The 21081-nt window shown below is 36.7% G+C and overlaps 1 protein-coding gene across 2 annotated transcripts in view; it reads left to right on the forward strand.

The window, feature by feature from the left end:
• The window catches only part of LOC149210183 (uncharacterized), a 209154-nt gene extending 188355 nt beyond the window's left edge, over positions 1-20799 (forward strand). Inside the window, exons 3-6 of one of the 2 annotated variants that reach the window (XM_089396656.1) lie at positions 19683-19764; positions 19858-19965; positions 20056-20214; positions 20358-20799. In XM_089396656.1, coding sequence (XP_089252782.1) covers positions 19683-19764; positions 19858-19965; positions 20056-20214; positions 20358-20554 — 546 coding nt within the window. In that variant the 3' untranslated portion in view covers positions 20555-20799. The remainder of the gene's footprint in view (positions 1-19682; positions 19765-19857; positions 19966-20055; positions 20215-20357) is intronic. The other variant, XM_089396657.1, reaches the window with a different exon arrangement.
• Positions 20800-21081: the final 282 nt, after the last annotated feature.

Below are 21081 nucleotides of genomic sequence, written 5' to 3' on the forward strand. Positions count from 1 at the left end.
CCAAGAGTCCATATATTTGCCACCATTCAATGAACCAATCTGGCGTGGGGTCTTCTCTTTCTAGGGCTTCTGCTGTCATACCTTCAAACATGAATGAAGACTGTATAGAATAAAATAAGTTGGCTGAACAATTTTGGAGGTTCATGGCTGCAAAGAAAGATTCCTTTTGTCTGTCGGGGTCATAATTTTCCCGATGAAGATGATTATCAAACCTTCTAAGTGTGATGTGGCAACTTGTCATTCGATCATCATCCTCATCATCTCTTTCAAGAGTATAGTGTATGTTGTCAATGTGTTCTAGATACTCTAAAGCTTCCACTGACTCTTGATTCATTTCATCCTGCATTGTTTCTGTCCATAAATAAGGAATATCTTCACGGTGCCTAATCTCTTTGATCGGATACCAGTCTACATCATGGATAAGTACTGAGATTTCAAGCATGTAACTTACCCAACCATTTGGTGTTTCTATTTCAACAGTTTTTTCTCTTCTTCTGATATAATTGCAATGTAGACTTAGGATTGAATGTTCGGACAGAAATTCCCTACTCAACATATCTGCAAAATTGTTCTTATCCCCCTTAACAAATTCAACATCAAAATTATACTGGCTGAGCTGCATAATCCATCTGACCATAGCAGCATCTTCAAAATCACATTTATAAATGGCAAATTTTAAGGCTTGGCAGTCTGTTTTAACAGTAAATTTGGTGTAGATAACAAAGTCTCTGAATTTTTCTATTCCCAAACAAACTGCTCTAAGTTCTTTCTTCAAACTTGACCAATTCAATTGATTTTTGGCCCATAATCCAGATGCGTATTGACAAATTTCAATCTCATTTTTGCTGCAGGGATTTTTCTGGCATAAAACTGCTCCCCATCCTTCATAACTGGCATCTATCATAATGATTTTCTCCCATTCTTCTCTGATAGGGGAGAGAGGCTGAATATTTGTGACTTTTTCTTTTATTGCCTTGACTGCTTGTGTACAGTCGTTATTCCATGGAATTGGATCCTTCTTAAGTCTCTTATTTAACAGTTTCCTTTATTGTGCACAATGCTTCAGAAACTTAGAAATGTAGTTCAAACTTCCCAAAAATCTCTGCAATTGTGTTTTATCCTTAATTTCATCAGGGAAGTGATCAATAAAATTTAGACTTCTTTGAATTACAGTATAGGATCCATACTGTATATCGTATCCCAAAAAATCTATCATTGACCGAAACAACTTCATCTTGGATTCTGATAATACTATGCCCATTTCTTTGACCCTGCGAAGAAAGATTTTCAAATGTTTTATATGGTCAGCAATATTATCAGAATGAATCAATAAATCATCAATATATTTTTTCAGGAAACTTTCCATTCCTTCGAAAGTTTCATCCATTATTCTCTGAAATGCTGAAGGAGCATTGATCGGGCCAAATGGCATGATATTCCACTCATAATGTCCTTCTGGTACAGAGAATGTTGTCTTCCATTTATCTTCTTCCTTGATCCCTACTTGCCAAAAACCAGATTTGAGATCAAACTTGGAAAATATCTTGGACTTTGATATCTGAGCAAGTATGGAAGATGGCTTTGGCAAAGGATAGGCATCATAATCCAGAATATTATTCAGAGGTTTATAGTTCACGACTAATCTTGGTTTTCCTCTGGCAATTTCAGCATGCTTATTAACATAGAATGCAAAACATGCTATGGGGCTTTTACTTTTCCTGATAAGCCCTTTCTTTAAAAGATCCTTTATTTCTTCTTTGCAAAGCTTCATCTGTTCTTCATTCATTGCCACTGCTTTGGATCTCCTTAATTTTCCACTGAAATCTTTCTTGAGAGGAAGTTCTACTTCTTGTTTCTTAATATGCCAGAAAGCATTTGGATCATCTGAGCAACATTCTTTAAATTGAGCAGTAAGATTTGCTATTTCTGAAGCAAATTTTCCATTATCCAGATGTTCTTCTGTTTTTAACACTTCTCTCTTTGTTTCCATTTTTGCCAGGAGATTTTCCATTCTCTCTATTCTCTTGATTCTGATTGGAGAATTAGAATTTATGAAAGGAAAAAAGACTTCCTTATTGTCAAAATTGACAAAGTATCCATACCTTGAGTCTTCATATCAAATTTTGCTCCATGCATGTTGAAATTTTGAAAAAATGGTGTCCCGAGGTACATGGCACAATCCAATCCTGGAACAACACGACAAACCAAATGAACTCCAATTTTTTCTGTAAGCAGAACATCAATTTCTGCTTCATGCTTTGTTGGGATATCACCACTTGCAGTGATTACCCTTGGACATGTTGTTGGCCTTCGGTGATGCATACCAACCACTGTATCACTTACAATATTTAATCTGGAACCAGTCTCCATAAGAACTTTCTAGAATTCATACTGATTTCCAATCTTTACTTTCATTTTGACACAATACATGACATCTCTATTCATGCTATTGCATCCGAAATCTGTTCTTGCCTTTTCCTCTTCTTCTCCTTCTTCTTTATTATTCTGCTGTTGAAATGGTCCTGAATGATAAGTCCAATTTTCTGTCTTTCCTGAGATAGGACCTTGTGATGAAGAGGCAGAAGGTGCTTGTGCATTTAGAATCTTTAGATTTAACTCATTATGTCTCTCAACACACATCTTCTATTTTCTTTGATTGATTTTCTCAATTCTTTTATTGCCTGATGTACTGCAGGCAAAGTCTGTGGCAGATCCTCTCCAAAATCTTCATTTCTAAATTGCCTAGTTAAGGCTTCGACAGAGAAAAGAGTAGCAGGAGGCACATACCCTTTATTTGGAGAGTTCTTTGGACTAGAAGGTGACTTCTTCAAATGTTCTGTCAGCAAGGATCTATACATTTCTTTCATTTGCAGATCTGTAGCAGCCATCATTTGTGCAAAAATATTTTTACTGATTTCATCATAATCAGTCTTCATCATCTTGACTGCATTACATGTACAAATATCAGGGTCATCACAATCACAATATTTACATTCTGTATAATGAGGATCGTTACAGAATTCTTCATCAGATGATTCTTCTGAATCAACAAAGTTAAAGTCATTTTCAGATCCTAAATCAAAAGATACCAATTCATCACAACTGCTAGGAAGATCAAAAGAATTTATCTTTCCTTTCTTATTTCTATACTGGACTTTTTTCTTAGAAGAGTCTTTCTTCTTGTTTGGGCAATTTGGAGCTGTGTGACCTTTTTTGTTACAGTTATAACAGATTATTTCTTTTTCCTTAGAAAACATTTTTGTGTGTTTGTAGGGCTTAGCTTTGTAATGTTTTCTTTTTGCTTTTTCTTGGGAAACCTGGGAATTCTTCCTGAAATGTCTTTTCTTCTTCCTATGCCCCTCAAAATTTCCAGCTTTACCAAGGTGCCATTGTTTGCAGAGCTGTTGATATCCATGTGGCTTTTTAGGATTTGTAGCTGCTCTTGCAATCTTCATTTGTGAGCATAATTCCACAATAATTGCTTTTACTGCTTGTCTGATTATGCCAAATTTATAGTCACCAACCTTCCCTAGTAGTTTATTGACAATAGCTGAAGAGACCCATTGGGGAAGGGATGCAACAAAAATTTCCTTCCATTTTGGCTCAAGAATTAAATCTGGAGTCAATGTATGCAGCCTATGAAGGAATTCATTAAAGTATTCATCAAAATGTTGCATATTATGCAATTTCATGGCCAGCAGAGTAATGGTAGTAATATCATTGGTTATCTGGGGAAAACCAATGAAATTGACAGTAATAACATAGAGTAATTTTCCTATCATGTTGTTGACAGGCAAATGGGTAACAGGATCTATGTGAGTAGATCCATCTTCATTTAAGACAACAGCTTGTTCCCATCCTGCAAGGAGACTTGGATCTTTTAAAGTTTTAGCTTTTAGCCAAGAATCCAATGTTCCTTCAAATCCTCCTATTATTCTCATTGTAACATTGATAGGACCTATATCATCTGCAAGATAAGTCCTATAACATACAAGCATGGAATGTAAAACAGACATAATTTCAGCCTCTGTGCAATTATCAATATTCCATGAGTAGGTAGAATTTGCAGACCAATCCTTATGATATTCAGACTTCATAAGGTCTCTTCTATCAGGAGCAGGGTTCCAAGTAGTATCCCATCTTGACCTGGATGATGTAGCATTGACTTGATCTTCATTATCAGGTTGGTCCTGGTCTTGGTCTGTCATAGATAAGTTATTGATACAGATTTCAAGCTCTTCAATCTGTGGTTCCGCTTCTATCTTGTGAAGAGTCATATCAGATAGTGATGTTTCTATCTTATGGAAACTTGTATCAAAAATTTCTTGTTCATCTTTGATGTAAGAATCTTCAGATATGAAATTAGAAGATTCTGGTTTGTCGGATTCTTCAGTTTCTTTGGATTGTTTTATGGCAGGGTGTGGGTTGAAGAAACTGGGATTTGCAAACAGAGAATATGGATGAGAGGAAGTAGGAGGTGGAAAGGTTATAGAGCTGGGTGTTCTGATAAGACTTTCCACAGATGGAGTAATAGAATATGGGACAGAAGTCTTGGGTTCTGAAAATATAGTTGCAGATTTATAGGCTTCAACCCTAGGCTTCTTTTTCAGGGATTCTATCCCTTGAGATGCTTCCCAGACTTGCTTCTTTACAATATCTAGGGAATTACTAATCTTTATAATTTCTTTTCCATGAGCCGCGATAGCTTCATGGGTCTTTTTATCTATCTGTCCTGTTTGTAAAGATAACCTGTCAAGACTCTTAGCAAGAGCCTTATCATTTTCTGCCAAAGTAGTGACACTGCTATTCAAGCAAACTGTATTATAGTCTTGTTTTCTCAGAACGCTTTCAAGCATGTTCTTCATCTCAGAATTAGCAGTTTCAAACTTAGAGCTGACAAATTTCTCAAGACTTGACAGAGCTAAATTTGTCCAATTAGTAGCAGCGACAACATCTCTTGCTACTAGATTAGGATCATCAACATGAGATGGAAGTAATTTGTACAGCTTTCCATCTTGGCTTCTTATCACAAAATTTTTCCAAGGGGGAAACTCTGTGTCTGTTTCTAAAAGGCTTCCATCAAGGAGTTCCCACTTGTGTTTATTTGGGGTCCCAGTTCTCATCATGTTTACTTGGAACTGAGAACAAATTTTTCTTAGTAGTTTTTCTCCTTCCATTTGAACAGCAATCAAAGATCTGGGAATGTTTGGCTTGTTCAACATGCTCTGAATTTTTTGCTGAAAGACATGTGCTTTCAAGGGAGGAGGAATTACTACTGGATTTTCTTTCAATTTTTTTTCTACAAATTTTTCTGGATCCTTGATTCTTTTCTGCTTGGCCTGGTTCCTGAATTGTTTCATCGAGGATTGTTCTATGATATTTGCAGAAGGATAATACCATTCATAGAATGATATCCACTGATTTTCTGCCTTCATCCATTCTTTCCATTTTTCAACATTCTGTCTGTTGAAGGCAGGACGATCATCTCTTGGAAGAAGCATTACTTCTTCAAAATATAAATGTTCCTTTTCATGTGTAAACATATCCCAATTGAACATTTTCTTTTTCCATTGATCATCAAGATCATATGGACTGATTCCTTTAAAAATCTTTAAGAAGGCAACTATCTCTGAATCAGAAGGAATTTCTACATGCTTTGGAATTTTATCAATAGGATTCTTTCTGTATTCAGGAATAGGTGAAGAATCAACATAACCTAAACCATAAGTAGAAGAACTGGATACAGTATGTACAAGTAGTTCTTCTTGTGGATTAAAAAATACAACCTTTTTGTAACTTTCTTCAGACGAATTAGACGGAGGAGTAAATCTGATCATATTTATCTTATGACGATCTGATGACTCCCCATGTGGAGTTGGTGGTTTTGAGGAAAATTGACAAAAAGTCTTGGAGCAGTGTGGATGGTCACAGACTGAGCTGAAAGGCTGAGATGAGCTTGGCTGTGAAAACAATCTTTTAATAGAATCATACACTGCTTGGTCAATTACAAATTGTGGAGGTGCAGAAGTCTGACCAGGATGTAACTGACTAATTGTAGTAGGGATTGCAGAGACAGAAGTAGAGGGTCCACCATGCTGAACTGTGTTAACTCTGGGAAATCTTGTGGTAACCTTTCCATCTATCTCTGTTATTATTGACTGTGCAGCAGCAACAGGTTTCTTTGTGGGTTTTCCCCAATTGGTTACCCAGTCATCAGGCGGACACAAATCATTTCGAGAAACATAGACTGGTGCTACAGGATTACAAGATGAATCATATTGGATAAGAGTGATTCGGCCTTCATCTTTATCAGGGGTATGTAATACAGCAGGGATTGTTGTATTATAGAATCTGACACAAGTAATATAGAAAATGGCCAAATTTTTTGATTTTGTTTTGAAATTTTCATACCCAGCGGTCTGGATACCTAAGGTTAGGCATTGTAAGACATTTGGGTCGTCCAGTGCAACAGAGAAATCTGGAAAAACATCATACTGTACAGGACCTTCAGCAAGGCTTGTTTCAATACCACCTATCATGGCTTGTGTAAAAGTGGTCCATCGATTATCAAATAGGGCTTAGAATACATAAGCTTTTTGTCCTTTTCTATGTAATGCATTCAGTCCTATCCTCACCATCCCCAGATGGACATACTGATAACCGGCTTTAATAGCTGCTTTGATGTGCTTGCCTTCTAAGAGAGATATGGTTAACATGGCATTCAAAGTTAAATCTGCTTTGATGGATTTCTCTTTGATTTTGATCTGGCTAAGGGCACGGAAATTAAAAGAGGATAAGTTTCTATATACATCATGAGGTGAAACTGGTGGAAGTTTCCAATTAACAGAGGGATCTGTTTCTTCTTGTTCTATGATAGCTGAATTACCAGAAAGATTTGGAAATTTTCTATATTACTTGTGTCAGATTCTATAATACAACAATCCCTGCTGTATTACATACCCCTGATAAAGATGAAGGCCGAGTCACTCTTATCCAGTATGATTCATCTTGTAATCCTGTAGCACCAGTCTATGTTTCTCGAAATGATTTGTGTCCGCCTGATGACTGGGTAACCAATTGGGGAAAACCCACAAAGAAACCTGTTGCTGCTGCACAGTCAATAATAACAGAGATAGATGGAAAGGTTACCACAAGATTTCCCAGAGTTAACACAGTTCAGCATGGTGGACCCTCTACTTCTGTCTCTGCAATCCCTACTACAATTAGTCAGTTACACCCTGGTCAGACTTCTGCACCTCCAGTCTGTAATTGACCAAGCAGTGTATGATTCTATTAAAAGATTGTTTTCACAGCCAAGCTCAGCTCAGCCTTTCAGCTAAGTCTGTGACCATCCACACTGCTCCAAGACTTTTTGTCAATTTTCCTCAGAACCACCAACTCCACATGGGGAGTCATCAGATCGTCATAGGATAAATATGATCAGATTTACTCCTCCGTCTGATTCGTCTGAAGAAAGTTACAAAAAGGTTGTATTTTTTAATCCACAAGAAGAACTACTTGTACATACTGTATCCAGTTCTTCTACTTATGGTTTAGGTTATGTTGATTCTTCACCTATTCCTGAATACAGAAAGAATCCTATTGATAAAATTCCAAAGCATGTAGAAATTCCTTCTGATTCAGAGATAGTTGCCTTCTTAAAGATTTTTAAAGGAATCAGTCCATATGATCCTAATGATCAATGGAAAAAGAAAATGTTCAATTGGGATATGTTTACACATGAAAAGGAACATTTATATTTTGAAGAAGTAATGCTTCTTCCAAGAGATGATCGTCCTGCCTTCAACAGACAGAATGTTGAAAAATGGAAAGAATGGATGAAGGCAGAAAATCAGTGGATATCATTCTATGAATGGTATTATCCTTCTGCAAATATAATAGAACAATCCTTGATGAAACAATTCAGGAACCAGGCCAAGCAGAAAAGAATCAAGGATCCAGAAAAATTTGTAGAAGAAAAATTGAAAGAAAATCCAGTAGTAATTCCTCCTCCCTTGAAAGCACATGTCTTTCAGCCAAAAATTCAGAGCATGTTGAACAAGCCAAACATTCCCAGATCTTTGATTGTTGTTCAAATGGAAGGAGAAAAACTACTAAGAAAAATTTGTTCTCAGTTCCAAGTAAACATGATGAGAACTGGGACCCCAAATAAACACAAGTGGGAACTCCTTGATGGAAGCCTTTTAGAAACAGACATAGAGTTTCCCCCTTGGAAAAATTTTGTGATAAGAAGCCAAGATGGGAAGCTGTACAAATTACTTCCATCTCATGTTGATGATCCTAATCTAGTAGCAAGAGATGCTGTCGCTGCTACTAATTGGACAAATTTAGCTCTGTCAAGTCTTGAGAAATTTGTCAGCTCTAAGTTTGAAACTGTTGAAACTGCTAATTCTGAGATGAAGAACATGCTTGAAAACGTTCTGAGAAAACAAGACTATAATACAGTTTGCTTGAATAGTAGTGTCACTACTTTGGCAGAAAATGATAAGGCTCTTGCTAAGAGTCTTGACAGGTTATCTTTACAAACAGGACAGATAGATAAAAAGACCCATGAAGCTACCGCGGCTCATGGAAAAGAAATTGTAAAGATCAGTAATTCCCTAGATATTGTAAAGAAGCAAGTCTGGGAAGTATCTCAAGGGATAGAATCCCTGAAAAAGAAGCCTAGGGTTGAAGCCTATAAATCTGCAACTATATTTTCAAAACCCAAGACTTCTGTCCCATATTCTATTACTCCATCTGTGGAAAGTCTTATCAGAACACCCAGCTCTATAACCTTTCCACCTCCTACTTCCTCTCATCCATATTCTCTGTTTGCAAATCCCAGTTTCTTCAGCCCACACCCTGCCATAAAACAATCCAAAGAAACTGAAGAATCCGACAAACCAGAATCTTCTAATTTCATATCTGAAGATTCTTACATCAAAGATGAAGAAGAAAGTTTTGATACAAGTTTCCATAAGATAGAAACATCTCTATCTGATATGACTCTTCACAAGATAGAAGCGGAACCACAGATTGAAGAGCTTGAAATCTGTATCAATAACTTATCTATGACAGACCAAGACCAGGACCAACCTGATAATGAAGATCAAGTCAATGCTATATCATCCAGGTCAAGATGGGATACTACTTGGAACCCTGCTCCTGATAGAAGAGACCTTATGAAGTCTGAATATCATAAGGATTGGTCTGCAAATTCTACCTACTCATGGAATATTGATAATTGCACAGAGGCTGAAATTATGTCTGTTTTACATTCCATGCTTGTATGTTATAGGACTTATCTTGCAGATGATATAGGTCCTATCAATGCTACAAGGAGAATAATAGGAGGATTTGAAGGAACATTGGATTCTTGGCTAAAAGCTGAAACTTTAAAAGATCCAAGTCTCCTTGCAGGATGGGAACAAGCTGTTGTTTTAAATGAAGATGGATCTACTCACATAGATCCTGTTACCCATTTGCCTGTCAACAACATGATAGGAAAATTACTCTATGCTATTACTGTCAATTTCATTGGTTTTCCCCAGATAACCAATGATATTACTACCATTACTCTGCTGGCCATGAAATTGCATAATATGCAACATTTTGATGAATACTTTAATGAATTCCTTCATACGCTGCATACATTGACTCCAGATTTAATTCTTGAGCCAAAATGGAAGGAAATTTTTGTTGCATCCCTTCCCCAATGGGTCTCTTCAGCTATTGTCAATAAACTACCAGGGAAGGTTGGTGACTATAAATTTGGCATAATCAGACAAGCAGTAAAAGCAATTATTGTGGAATTATGCTCACAAATGAAGATTGCAAGAGCAACTACAAATCCTAAAAATCCACATGGATATCAACAGCTCTGCAAACAATGGCACCTTGGTAAAGCTGGAAATTCTGAGGGGCATAAGAAGAAGAAAAGACATTTCAGGAAGAATTCCCAGGTTTCCCAAGAAAAAGCAAAAAGAAAACATTACAAAGCTAAGCCCTACAAACACACAAAAATGTTTTCTAAGGAAAAAGAAATAATCTGTTATAACTGTAACAAAAAAGGTCACACAGCTCCAAATTGCCCAAACAAGAAGAAAGACTCTTCTAAGAAAAAAGTCCAGTATAGAAATAAGAAAGGAAAGATAAATTCTTTTGATCTTCCTAGCAGCTGTGATGAATTGGTATCTTCTGATTCAGGATCTGAAAATGACTTTAACTTTGTTGATTCAGAAGAATCATTTGATGAAGAATTCTGTAATGATCCTCATTGTACAGAATGTAAATACTGTGATTGTGATGACCCTGATATTTGTACATGTAATGCAGTCAGGATGATGAAGACTGATTATGATGAAATCAGTAAAAATATTTTTGCACAAATGATGGCTGCTACGGATCTGCAAATGAAAGAAATGTATAGATCCTTGCTGACAGAACATTTGAAGAAGTCACCTTCTAGTCCAAAGAACTCTCCAAATAAAGGGTATGTGCCTCCTGCTACTCTTTTCTCTGTCGAAGCCTTAACTAGGCAATTTAGAAATGAAGATTTTGGAGAGGATCTGCCACAGACTTTGCCTGCAGTACATCAGGCAATAAAAGAATTGAGAAAATCAATCAAAGAAAATAGAAGATTGTGTGTTGAGAGACATAATGAGTTAAATCTAAAGATTCTAAATGCACAAGCACCTTCTGCCTCTTCATCACAAGGTCCTATCTCAGGAAAGACAGAAAATTGGACTTATCATTCAGGACCATTTCAACAACAGAATAATAAAGAAGAAGGAAAAGAAGAGGAAAAGGCAAGAATAGATTTCGGATGCAATAGCATGAATAGAAATGTCATGTATTGTGTCAAAATGAAAGTAAAGATTGGAAATCAGTATGAATTCTGGAAAGTTCTTATGGATACTGGTTCCAGATTCAATATTGTAAGTGATACAGTGGTTGGTATGCATCACCGAAGGCCAACAACATGTCCAAGGGTAATCACTGCAAGTGGTGATATCCCAACAAAGCACGAAGCAGAAATTGATGTTCTGCTTACAGAAAAAATTGGAGTTCATTTGGTTTGTCGTGTTGTTCCAGGATTCGATTGTGCCATGTACCTCGGGACACCATTTTTTCAAAATTTCAACATGCATGGAGCAAAATTTGATATGAAGACTCAGAGGTATGGATACTTTGTCAATTTTGACAATAAGGAAGTCTTCTTTCCTTTCATAAATTCTAATTCTCCAATCAGAATCAAGAGAATAGAGAGAATGGAAAATCTCCTGGCAAAAATGGAAACAAAGAGAGAAGTGTTAAAAACAGAAGAACATCTGGATAATGAAAAATTTGCTTCAGAAATAGCAAATCTTACTGCTCAATTTAAAGAATGTTGCTCAGATGATCCAAATGCTTTCTAGCATATTAAGAAACAAGAAGTAGAACTTCCTCTCAAGAAAGATTTCAGTGGAAAATTAAGGAGATCCAAAGCAGTGGCAATGAATGAAGAACAGATGAAGCTTTGCAAAGAAGAAATAAAGGATCTTTTAAAGAAAGGGCTTATCAGGAAAAGTAAAAGCCCCATAGCATGTTTTGCATTCTATGTTAATAAGCATGCTGAAATTGCCAGAGGAAAACCAAGATTAGTCGTGAACTATAAACCTTTGAATAATATTCTGGATTATGATGCCTATCCTTTGCCAAAGCCATCTTCCATACTTGCTCAGATATCAAAGTCCAAGATATTTTCCAAGTTTGATCTCAAATCTGGTTTTTAGCAAGTAGGGATCAAGGAAGAAGATAAATGGAAGACAACATTCTCTGTACCAGAAGGACATTATGAGTGGAATATCATGCCATTTGGCCTGATCAATGCTCCTTCAGCATTTCAGAGAATAATGAATGAAACTTTCGAAGGAATGGAAAGTTTCCTGAAAAAATATATTGATGATTTATTGATTCATTCTGATAATATTGCTGACCATATAAAACATTTGAAAATCTTTCTTTGCAGGGTCAAAGAAATGGGCATAGTATTATCAGAATCCAAGATGAAGTTGTTTCGGCCAATGATAGTTTTTTTGTGATACAATATACAGTATGGATCCTGTACTGTAATTCAAAGAAGTCTAAATTTTATTGATCACTTCCCTGATGAAATTAAGGATAAAACACAATTGCAGAGATTTTTGGGAAGTCTGAACTACATTTCTAAGTTTCTGAAGCATTGTGCACAAGAAAGGAAACTGTTAAATAAGAGACTTCAGAAGGATCCAATTCCATGGAATAACGACTGTACACAAGCAGTCAAGGCAATAAAAGAAAAAGTCAGAAATATTCAACCTCTCTCCCCTATCAGAGAAGAATGGGAGAAAATCATTATGACAGATGCCAGATATGAAGGATGGGGAGCAGTTTTATGCCAGAAAAATCCCTGCAGCAAAAATGAGATTGAAATTTGTCAATACGCATCTGGATTATGGGCCAAAAATCAATTGAATTGGTCAAGTTTGAAGAAAGAACTTAGAGCAGTTTGTTTGGGAATAGAAAAATTCAGAGACTTTGTTATCTACACCAAATTTACTGTTAAAACAGACTGCCAAGCCTTAAAATTTGCCATTTATAAATGTGATTTTGACAATGCTGCTATGGTCAGATGGATTATGCAGCTCAGCCAGTATAATTTTGATGTTGAATTTGTTAAGGGGGATAAGAACAATTTTGCAGATATGTTGAGTAGGGAATTTCTGTCCGAACATTCAATCCTAAGTCTACATTGCAATTATATCAGAAGAAGAGAAAGTACTGTTGAAATAGAAACACCAAATGGTTGGGTAAGTTACATGCTTGAAATCCCAGTACTTATCCATGATGTAGACTGGTATCCGATCAAAGAGATTAGGCACTGTGAAGATATTCCTTATTTATGGACAGAAACAATGCAGGATGAAATGAATCAAGAGTCAGTGGAAGCTTTAGAGTATCTAGAACACATTGACAGCATACACTATACTCTTGAAAGAGATGATGAGGATGATGATCGAATGACAAGTTGCCACATCACACTTAGAAGGTTTGATAATCATCTTCATCGGGAAAATTATGACCCCGACAGACAAAAGGAATCTTTCTTTGCAGCCATGAACCTCCAAAATTGTTCAGCCAACTTATTTTATTCTATACAGTCTTCATTCATATTTGAAGGTATGACAGCAGAAGCCCTAGAAAGAGAAGACCCCACGCCAGATTGGTTCATTGAATGGTGGCAAATATATGGACTCTCGGCCTTGGTTATAAAGCCATATACATTACACATGCTCAAGATTCCTGGTTTTAGTGAACCAAGGTCCCACATGAATGGTATAGCATACAAGAATATTGAAGACATTGCTAATATAAGTGATCTTTCTTTCCTACAAGCAATCCGACGCTGCGGTCATATTAGATGGTTTGTCACAAATCAATACAAGGCAAGGACGATATCTTCCAGTACCAATTACGAAGATTTCCACCATCAGGTTGACATATCATCAAATCCTTTCCAACCCATCAACTTTATGGAACCACCGAATAGGAACAGTTCACAAATGTGGGAATCAGGGAAAGAAATAAGAGTGCAGTACTTTAATAATTCGTTGATTGAAAGATTCAGATATCAGCATTGTACACATCCACAGATAGAATATTACACTATGGATTAAGTGTTGTCTTTCTGGCCGACTATGGTGCCGGACGAGCTTTCGTGGATTCCCTCGCTCTGGAATCTCCACTTTGTACAATCTTGAGATTTGCAAATCTCATCCTTTATGTCGTTTCAGTCTTTTGAGGGTTCACTTATGAATTTCCTCTGTGTAAATAGTTTGCTTATACTAAAATTCGGTCCCCATATGCCTCGGGCTCTCTGATAAAGAGTAGGGACGAGATAACATAGGACGATATTGTCCTATGCCCGAATCTTGCTTTCTGCGATCTGCCTAGATTTGTTTGAATATTTTCTTTTGAGTCATCAATCTGTACAAAGCCCACTCATGAATGTTTGTTCCCTTCTAGCTTATAAATAAGAGCTAGCTGTGAAGTAAGACTCATTCGGGTCTGGAGAGGGTCTGAGGTCTAGAGTTTTGAGTCGAGTAACTTTCCTGCTCTGCATCTGCGGACGATTGTGTCTGATCTGCTTGCAACACGAAAGATTATTCAAGTCCTAGAGATTGGTTTGGAAGCCTGCACATCAGTGTGTTCGGCACTGGTGAGAACTTAAAGTGGCTGAACCATTAGGAAGAGTCTGAGAGTTTGTGTGTGCTTTCTGAGGCAGAGTCTGTCTATTGCCAGGTAGCCTCCGGTAATACTTGTTCCTTGAGAACTGTATAAAGTCCGGTAAATGCGTAGACAGTCGATCTCTGTAAGGAAAATTTCTCATATGTAATATCTGCATCCATATAATAAAATTCCAGTTCAAATTTCCGCAAATCTTGCTGTGTTCATTTGCTTGTTAAAGGTCCTGTATATCCAAAATCCATTTTGGATCAGTGTTGTACAACCACAACAAAATGGTGTGGATGAGAGGAAGAATAGAACCATTATGGAAGCAATCAGAGCCATGTTGCATGATTAAAAACTACCAAAGTTTGTGTGGGGAGAAACTGCAAATACTGTTATTTATGTGCAAAACAAAACTCCTCATCAGGCCTTAGATAATAAGACTCTTGAAGAAGTCTTCATTGGTAAAAGGCCCGAGGTGAGTCATTTGAGAATCCTTGGCTATCCTGTGTATTTCCATTTTCCAAAAGAGAAAAGGAACAAACTGGAAGCTTCAGGTAAGAAAGATACGTTTGTTGGTTATTGTGATAATTCAAAAGCTTATAGAATTTATGTACTTGGTCAAAGAACTATAGAGTTTAGCAGAGACGTAACATTTGATGAAGATGCAACTATTAGAAAAGCAAAAGACTCTCCTCCTCCTACCTTGCAAGATGCTAAACAACATGCATGATGCTGCCCCAAGAGGAACGCTTGGAGAAAGTAAGAAGCCAAGTCAATTTCAAGGGTATGTTGCTACATTCGGACAGAACCATGCACCTTTGAAGAAGCTGCAAAAGAACAAGTCTGGAAAGATGCCATGACTAAAGAATACGAGTCCATCGTCCAAAATGATGTCTGGGAAGTAGTTCCTAGACCTCAAGGTAAATCTATTGTCACTTCGAAATGGTTGTTTAAGATTAAACATGGTGCAGATGGTAGTATTGGAAATTATAAGGCTAGATTTGTAGCTAGAGGTTTCTCTAAGAAAGAGGGAATAGATTACGATGAAATTTTTGTACTTGTAGCTCAATATACTATTATTTGATCTTTTGTTGCTTTAGTTGCTAGCTAGGGATGGACTCTTCACCAAATGGACGTGAAAACTGTTTTTTTGCATGGCTTCCTTAAGAAAGAGGTATTTGTGGAACAACCACAAGGCTTTGAAGATCATGACAGAGAAACTCATGTATGCACACTGAAGAAAGCCTTATATGGGTTGGAGCAAGCTCCAAGAGCTTGGTATGCCGACATTGATAGCTACCTGATAAAGCTTGTTTTCGCAAGAAGCAGTGCAGACCCGAACCTCTACTTCAAGACAGTCCAAGGTATACCTGATTTTGGTATGTATGTTGATGATTTATTCTTGACAGGAGGAGAACCTCTTATCCTCCAGTGCAAGAGGGAGTTAGCTTTTGAATTTGAAATGAAAGACCTTGGTGTGATGCATTACTTTCTGGGTATAGAGGTCTGACAAAGACCTGGTGAAATTTATCTTTCTCAAGGAAAATATGTTGTTAAGCTTCTTGAAAGATTTGATATGGTAGAATGTAAGTCCATGCATACTTATATGGAAATGAAATTTAAGAAATTGTGTGGCAAAGCTGTAGGACCTAATCTGGAAAATCCCACAGAGTATATACAACTCATTGGTGCTTTGATGTTTTTGGTAAACACTAGGCGTGGCATATGCTTTGTTATAAACACTTTAAGCCAACATATGATTGATCCCTTTCGTGCCCATTGGATTGCTGCAAAACATGTACTTAGATACTTGCATGGAACTATCAATCTAGGATTGAAATACGTTACTAAATATGTAAGACTTCATGGATATACTGATGTTGATTAGCCTAGTAACTCTGTTGATAGAAAGAACACTTCTGGGTGTTGCTTTAGCTTGGGATCTGCCATAATCTCTTGGATGAGTAAAAACCAGAAGTTTGTTGCACTGAGTACCACTGAAACTGAGTACATATCTACTAGCATGGCTAGCTGTGAGGCATTTTGGCTGAGAAATCTTTTTGGGGAACTATTTATGCAAGTTCTAGACACAATAGTTATATATTGTGATAATAAGAGTGGGATTCATCTTGCAAAAAAACCCGTGTTTCATGATAAGTCCAAGCATATTGAGATCAAGTATCACTATATCCGAGATATGGTGTAGAGAGGAGCAGTGAGGCTCCATTACATCTCCTCTAATGGTCAGATAACTGACATTCTTATCAAGCATTTACCGAAAGGAAAGTTCTTGGTTTTTAGAGCGCAACTTAGACTTATGGACATGACCCTTCTGGGAAGCGGTCACAATTGATCAAGAACATTGAGCTTCCTTTCTCCCCTGTCAAAGCTCACATGATTAGGGAATGATGTCGGAAAGCTCCGGAGGATGAGGGACCTCTTGTGTAGTGTGTGCCACAAGAGTAGGCCTCAATATGCATCCGACCCACAGTCTGGGACGTGGGAAGAGCCACCTATCTGGCCAATAGGTGTAGTGAGACTTGTCTGTGTGACTTGTCTAGGATGCAGGTGTTCCACCACTTGACGTTTAATGAAACTTGGTTTTGTTTGATTTTTGTCTGTATGACTTGAGTCTTGTCCATGTGATGGTCCTTTTCTTTCCCGATTTGTGTCAAGTGGATGATTCTTCTTTAGATTGTGACTTCATTGTTACATATGTTACAGAGTAGAATTGAACTGAGATGAATGAAAGAGATCAGAGGAAGCCAAGATCTTTGATGCAAAATAAATTCCTCCCTAGCTAAGAGGGAGTGTTAAAATTTGGCAACTTAGGAATGGATTTCTCCTAGAAGAAATCAAATCTTTTAGTTTTTTTTGAACCACCTATAATAAAATTTCATTCTTGACAATTCTAATATGACTTTCCAAAAATAGTAAGTCACTTCTTAATTTGTAAGTGGCTTTCCAAATATAGAAAGTCATGTCTAAAGGATGATCTCAAGATATGGAATCCACTTTAAAATCAAATCAATCATGATTATACAAGTCAAGGATTAATATTTTTATCCTTACTAGTATTATTATTATTATGATACTAAGTCATTCACCTTTAATAGATTAATAAAAATGATTTCTCTCATGGAATAAGTAAATTAAATTGAGAATCTCTTACTTGGAAAATCGAACCTCTCTCGTCGAATAAAATAGTAACTCTACACTTAAGAGAATTTAACTCTCCTTCACTAATTCAATGTATGGCAAAAGTGTGACTCCTCATTGAATGCACTTGTAACTCCCTCATTCAAATTGATTTATAACTTTCACTAAATATTCTCTCATGTCTAAGTGTATCTCTCTCTCTTTCTCTCTCTCTCTAATTTGAATTGTAATTCCTCAAGACAAATATACCTCTCTCTCTATTCTTGGGATGAGTGACACTTCTCCTTTAGTAACTCCTCCCTCATGGAATTCAATTTTCCTATTATTGGCTCAAGGCATGAATTCATTTTGTAACTCCTTTCATTTCTCATCTATTTAAGAAAGAGCGAGAGTTGAGAGTAGCATGTTCATTGTGAAGGAGAGCAAATGTTGAGTGTGTGTAAGAGAAGTGTGAGAACTAGTGAAGAACAAGAGCAAGGGAAGAGCTGGAGCAAGTGTGAAATATATGATCTAATGAAGAGAAGGAGGAGATCTTCAAGCAAAGAGCATGTACACTTCAGTTGCAAGTTGATCAAACATTGGCCACTTTATTCATTCTCATTCTCTCTCTCTCTACTCTGTTGAACAATTGAAGAAATCTAATAGAAAAAGAATCATGTGGGTTCTCCCCCTTGAGGGGTTTTTCCTTGGTCATTGGACCAAAATCTTAGTGTTTCATATTTGTGCTTGGCTTTCTTCATATGATCCTTAAGTTTATGTTCTATCTATAATTGTTGGTCTGAAGTTTTTTGAAGAAGAAATCTGCATGCTAAGTAATTGTAACAACATAGAACATTTAGTTTTCTGTAAAGTACATTTATTTTTTCTGCAAAGGACATTCAACTTTATGCAAAATATATTAAATTCCATTCAATTTTCTGCAAAGTACATTTAGTTTTCTGCATAGAACTTTTAAGTTTCTGCAAAAAAAAAATTAAATTTCTGCGTAGAACTTTCAGATTTTAACACCTATTGTATGATTGTATCTCTGAAATATCTGATCCAACTTCTCTTATAATTTATTTGTAACAATGTGAAATATTTGCTCCTGATCTTTATTAGTCATTCACTTTGGATTCTCCAATAGAAAGTTATGGCCAATTTCGAAAACCTCGCGGTACTATATCCCTTATCAAGAGAACAGGGTTGTATAGCTGATAATGCTGCCAATTTGGCCCTAATGAATATTAGGTTTGGATATGTAACACCTTGTCATGTCTTCTTTCATATATCGCTCATATCATTGAAATTGGACTTTGCCATCTTTAGATATATCTAATTTTGTGTACGTTGGTAGTTTTGTTAAGGTTTTAGGATTGGATAAAATCCATATCTTATAGGGACTACAACTCTGCAATTTTGGCACCTTGGATTCTGAAGTTCTGCCCAGATATATTGTGGTCTGTTTCTTCCCAACCCTTAAAGTTGCACTGAATTTGGATATCCTTAGCCAAAGCTATAATTGAACACAATTCCAAAATACTATTATCATGAGTTAAACAATAGATCATACAGCAGGAGAAAAACTCCCAAATAATATAACTACATCCATAATCCCAAATAATCCAAGTACATCCATATACCATATCATGATCAGCAGTCAAATGTGTACAATAATGGCTTTATGTGTATACACACACACACATTCTCACCTGTTGCTCATATAGGCCTACTACAAACAGGCCATCCTACTATTTACATATACATTTTATCACATATTAACCCTGTTAACAAGTCTACATTGTAATTCGCGTGGATTGAACAGAAAAATATTACAAACCAAAAATGGGACAGATACTTATCACCAGAGGTACCTGGCAATATCGTTAACTGTCTTTATGTTTTGTCCAGCAGATAGGTGTCTTTGTTGCAAATCAAATATTTGCTTGAGATGTCTACAGGTATGTCTTTCCACTTAAATATGTACTTGTAGTGGAGGTTACCACAATTACTCCTGGTGCGTTTTCTCAGTCTATGTAGGGATTGATTCACGTTCCCTATAGTCAGCTTATGTAAATGGTGGCTGTTCCTTTCATTTCCTTGTGCTCAAGGTGCAGCGAAGCTAGTTAAAGAATTTGACTTTTATTACAATGGCTCTCACTTAGCCATTTTCCGTGAATTTTAGGAAAATGTTTCAAAAACTCTGCCTGCACTGATTTAAATGAACAGGAGACAATCAGAATTTGCTTTAATGAAGTTGGAGATAACATCTGTTATTTATATCACAGGTGCACGGGGGCTCTAGTGGGATTGGAACATTTGCTATTCAAATAGCAAAGTATTATGGAGCAAGAGTGTTTGTTACAGCTGGTAATTGAACTTTGTTTGGTTATTTTAAAGATGTATCAGTATTTAGCACCAGTTCAATTTTGAGTAATGCACAAGTGAGTATTTGGCGTGCAGGAAGCGAGGAAAAATTAGCACGTTGTAAGGAGATTGGTGCTGATGTGGCAATAAATTACAAAACAGAAGATTTTGTTGCACGAGTAAAAGAAGAAACAGGAGGAAAAGGTTAATATTTATGTGAATACACGGACCCTTTTCTTTTGACCTGCACAGAAAACAAATACCTTTACCACATTCTATCAATGTTTGTTGTAGGTGTTGATGTAATATTAGATATAATGGGCAGCTCTTATCTGAAGAGGAATTTAGATGCTTTGTGCCTCGATGGGAGATTATTTCTTATTGGTTTTCAAGGGGGTATTGTTACAGAGATCAACTTGTCAACTATATTTGCAAAGCGCCTTACTATCCAAGGTAGTCTTATTTTCCAGTTGAGTCTTGTAGGAAATAGGAGGGATGACTTAGTTGCAGTTTGATGTCTTTCTGGTTTACTTTTGTTTCAGTTCATGTATTATTGGAAATGGCTTTACAACAATTCAATGTGCTTTTGAAATCAGCCGCGGGATTGAGGACTCGCTCTAAAGAGAACAAAGAAAAAATCATCTCTGATGTTCTCAAGCATGTTTGGCCTGCATTTGAAGAAGGAAAAGTGAAGCCCATCATCCATACGTCACTTCCCTTGTCACAAGCTGCACAGGCCCACAGGCTTATGGAATCCAGCACACATATTGGCAAAATCCTGCTTACAGTATAGCAGTTGTAAGTGAAGAGGGACGGAATAAGATAGTCTTCCCATCTTTTTATTTTTTATTTTTTTACGGAGAGGATATCTAAAATGAAACATCTTACACACTCTATCTAATGTTTTTATATATTCATTGTTTTAAGTTATTGAAAATCCATTTGTTAGTATAAATATTTCTTGCTGCGAACCCGGTTATTGAAACTCCGCTTAAATGATTTTAGAAAGGTTCAAAGCTCGTGGACTACTTGAATTAATAGTATGTGCATGTGTGTCTTTGCATGAGAGAGAGAGAGATTTTACTAACATCTGTGTCACAAAACAATGTATGGTACTTATAACAAAGGGTTACATTAAATAAAAATGCATCAATGAGTATTTAGAAATAAACAGGAAACACAGCCTAAGGCATTAGCCCAATTAGTTAATGCCAGTGTTGGCTATTTGGCTAGTTCTGTGCCAGCAGCTGCTTGGTTTGGATCCCCTTGGGTCAGGTGCACTAGTCTATGCTGATGGATATTCAAGAGATTCCATCCATG

This window comes from Pinus tabuliformis, chromosome 1_2, assembly GCF_031772625.1.
Source record: "Pinus tabuliformis cultivar Carrire ecotype Pingquan chromosome 1_2, CPIR1, whole genome shotgun sequence".
Classification (NCBI taxonomy): domain Eukaryota; kingdom Viridiplantae; phylum Streptophyta; class Pinopsida; order Pinales; family Pinaceae; genus Pinus; species Pinus tabuliformis.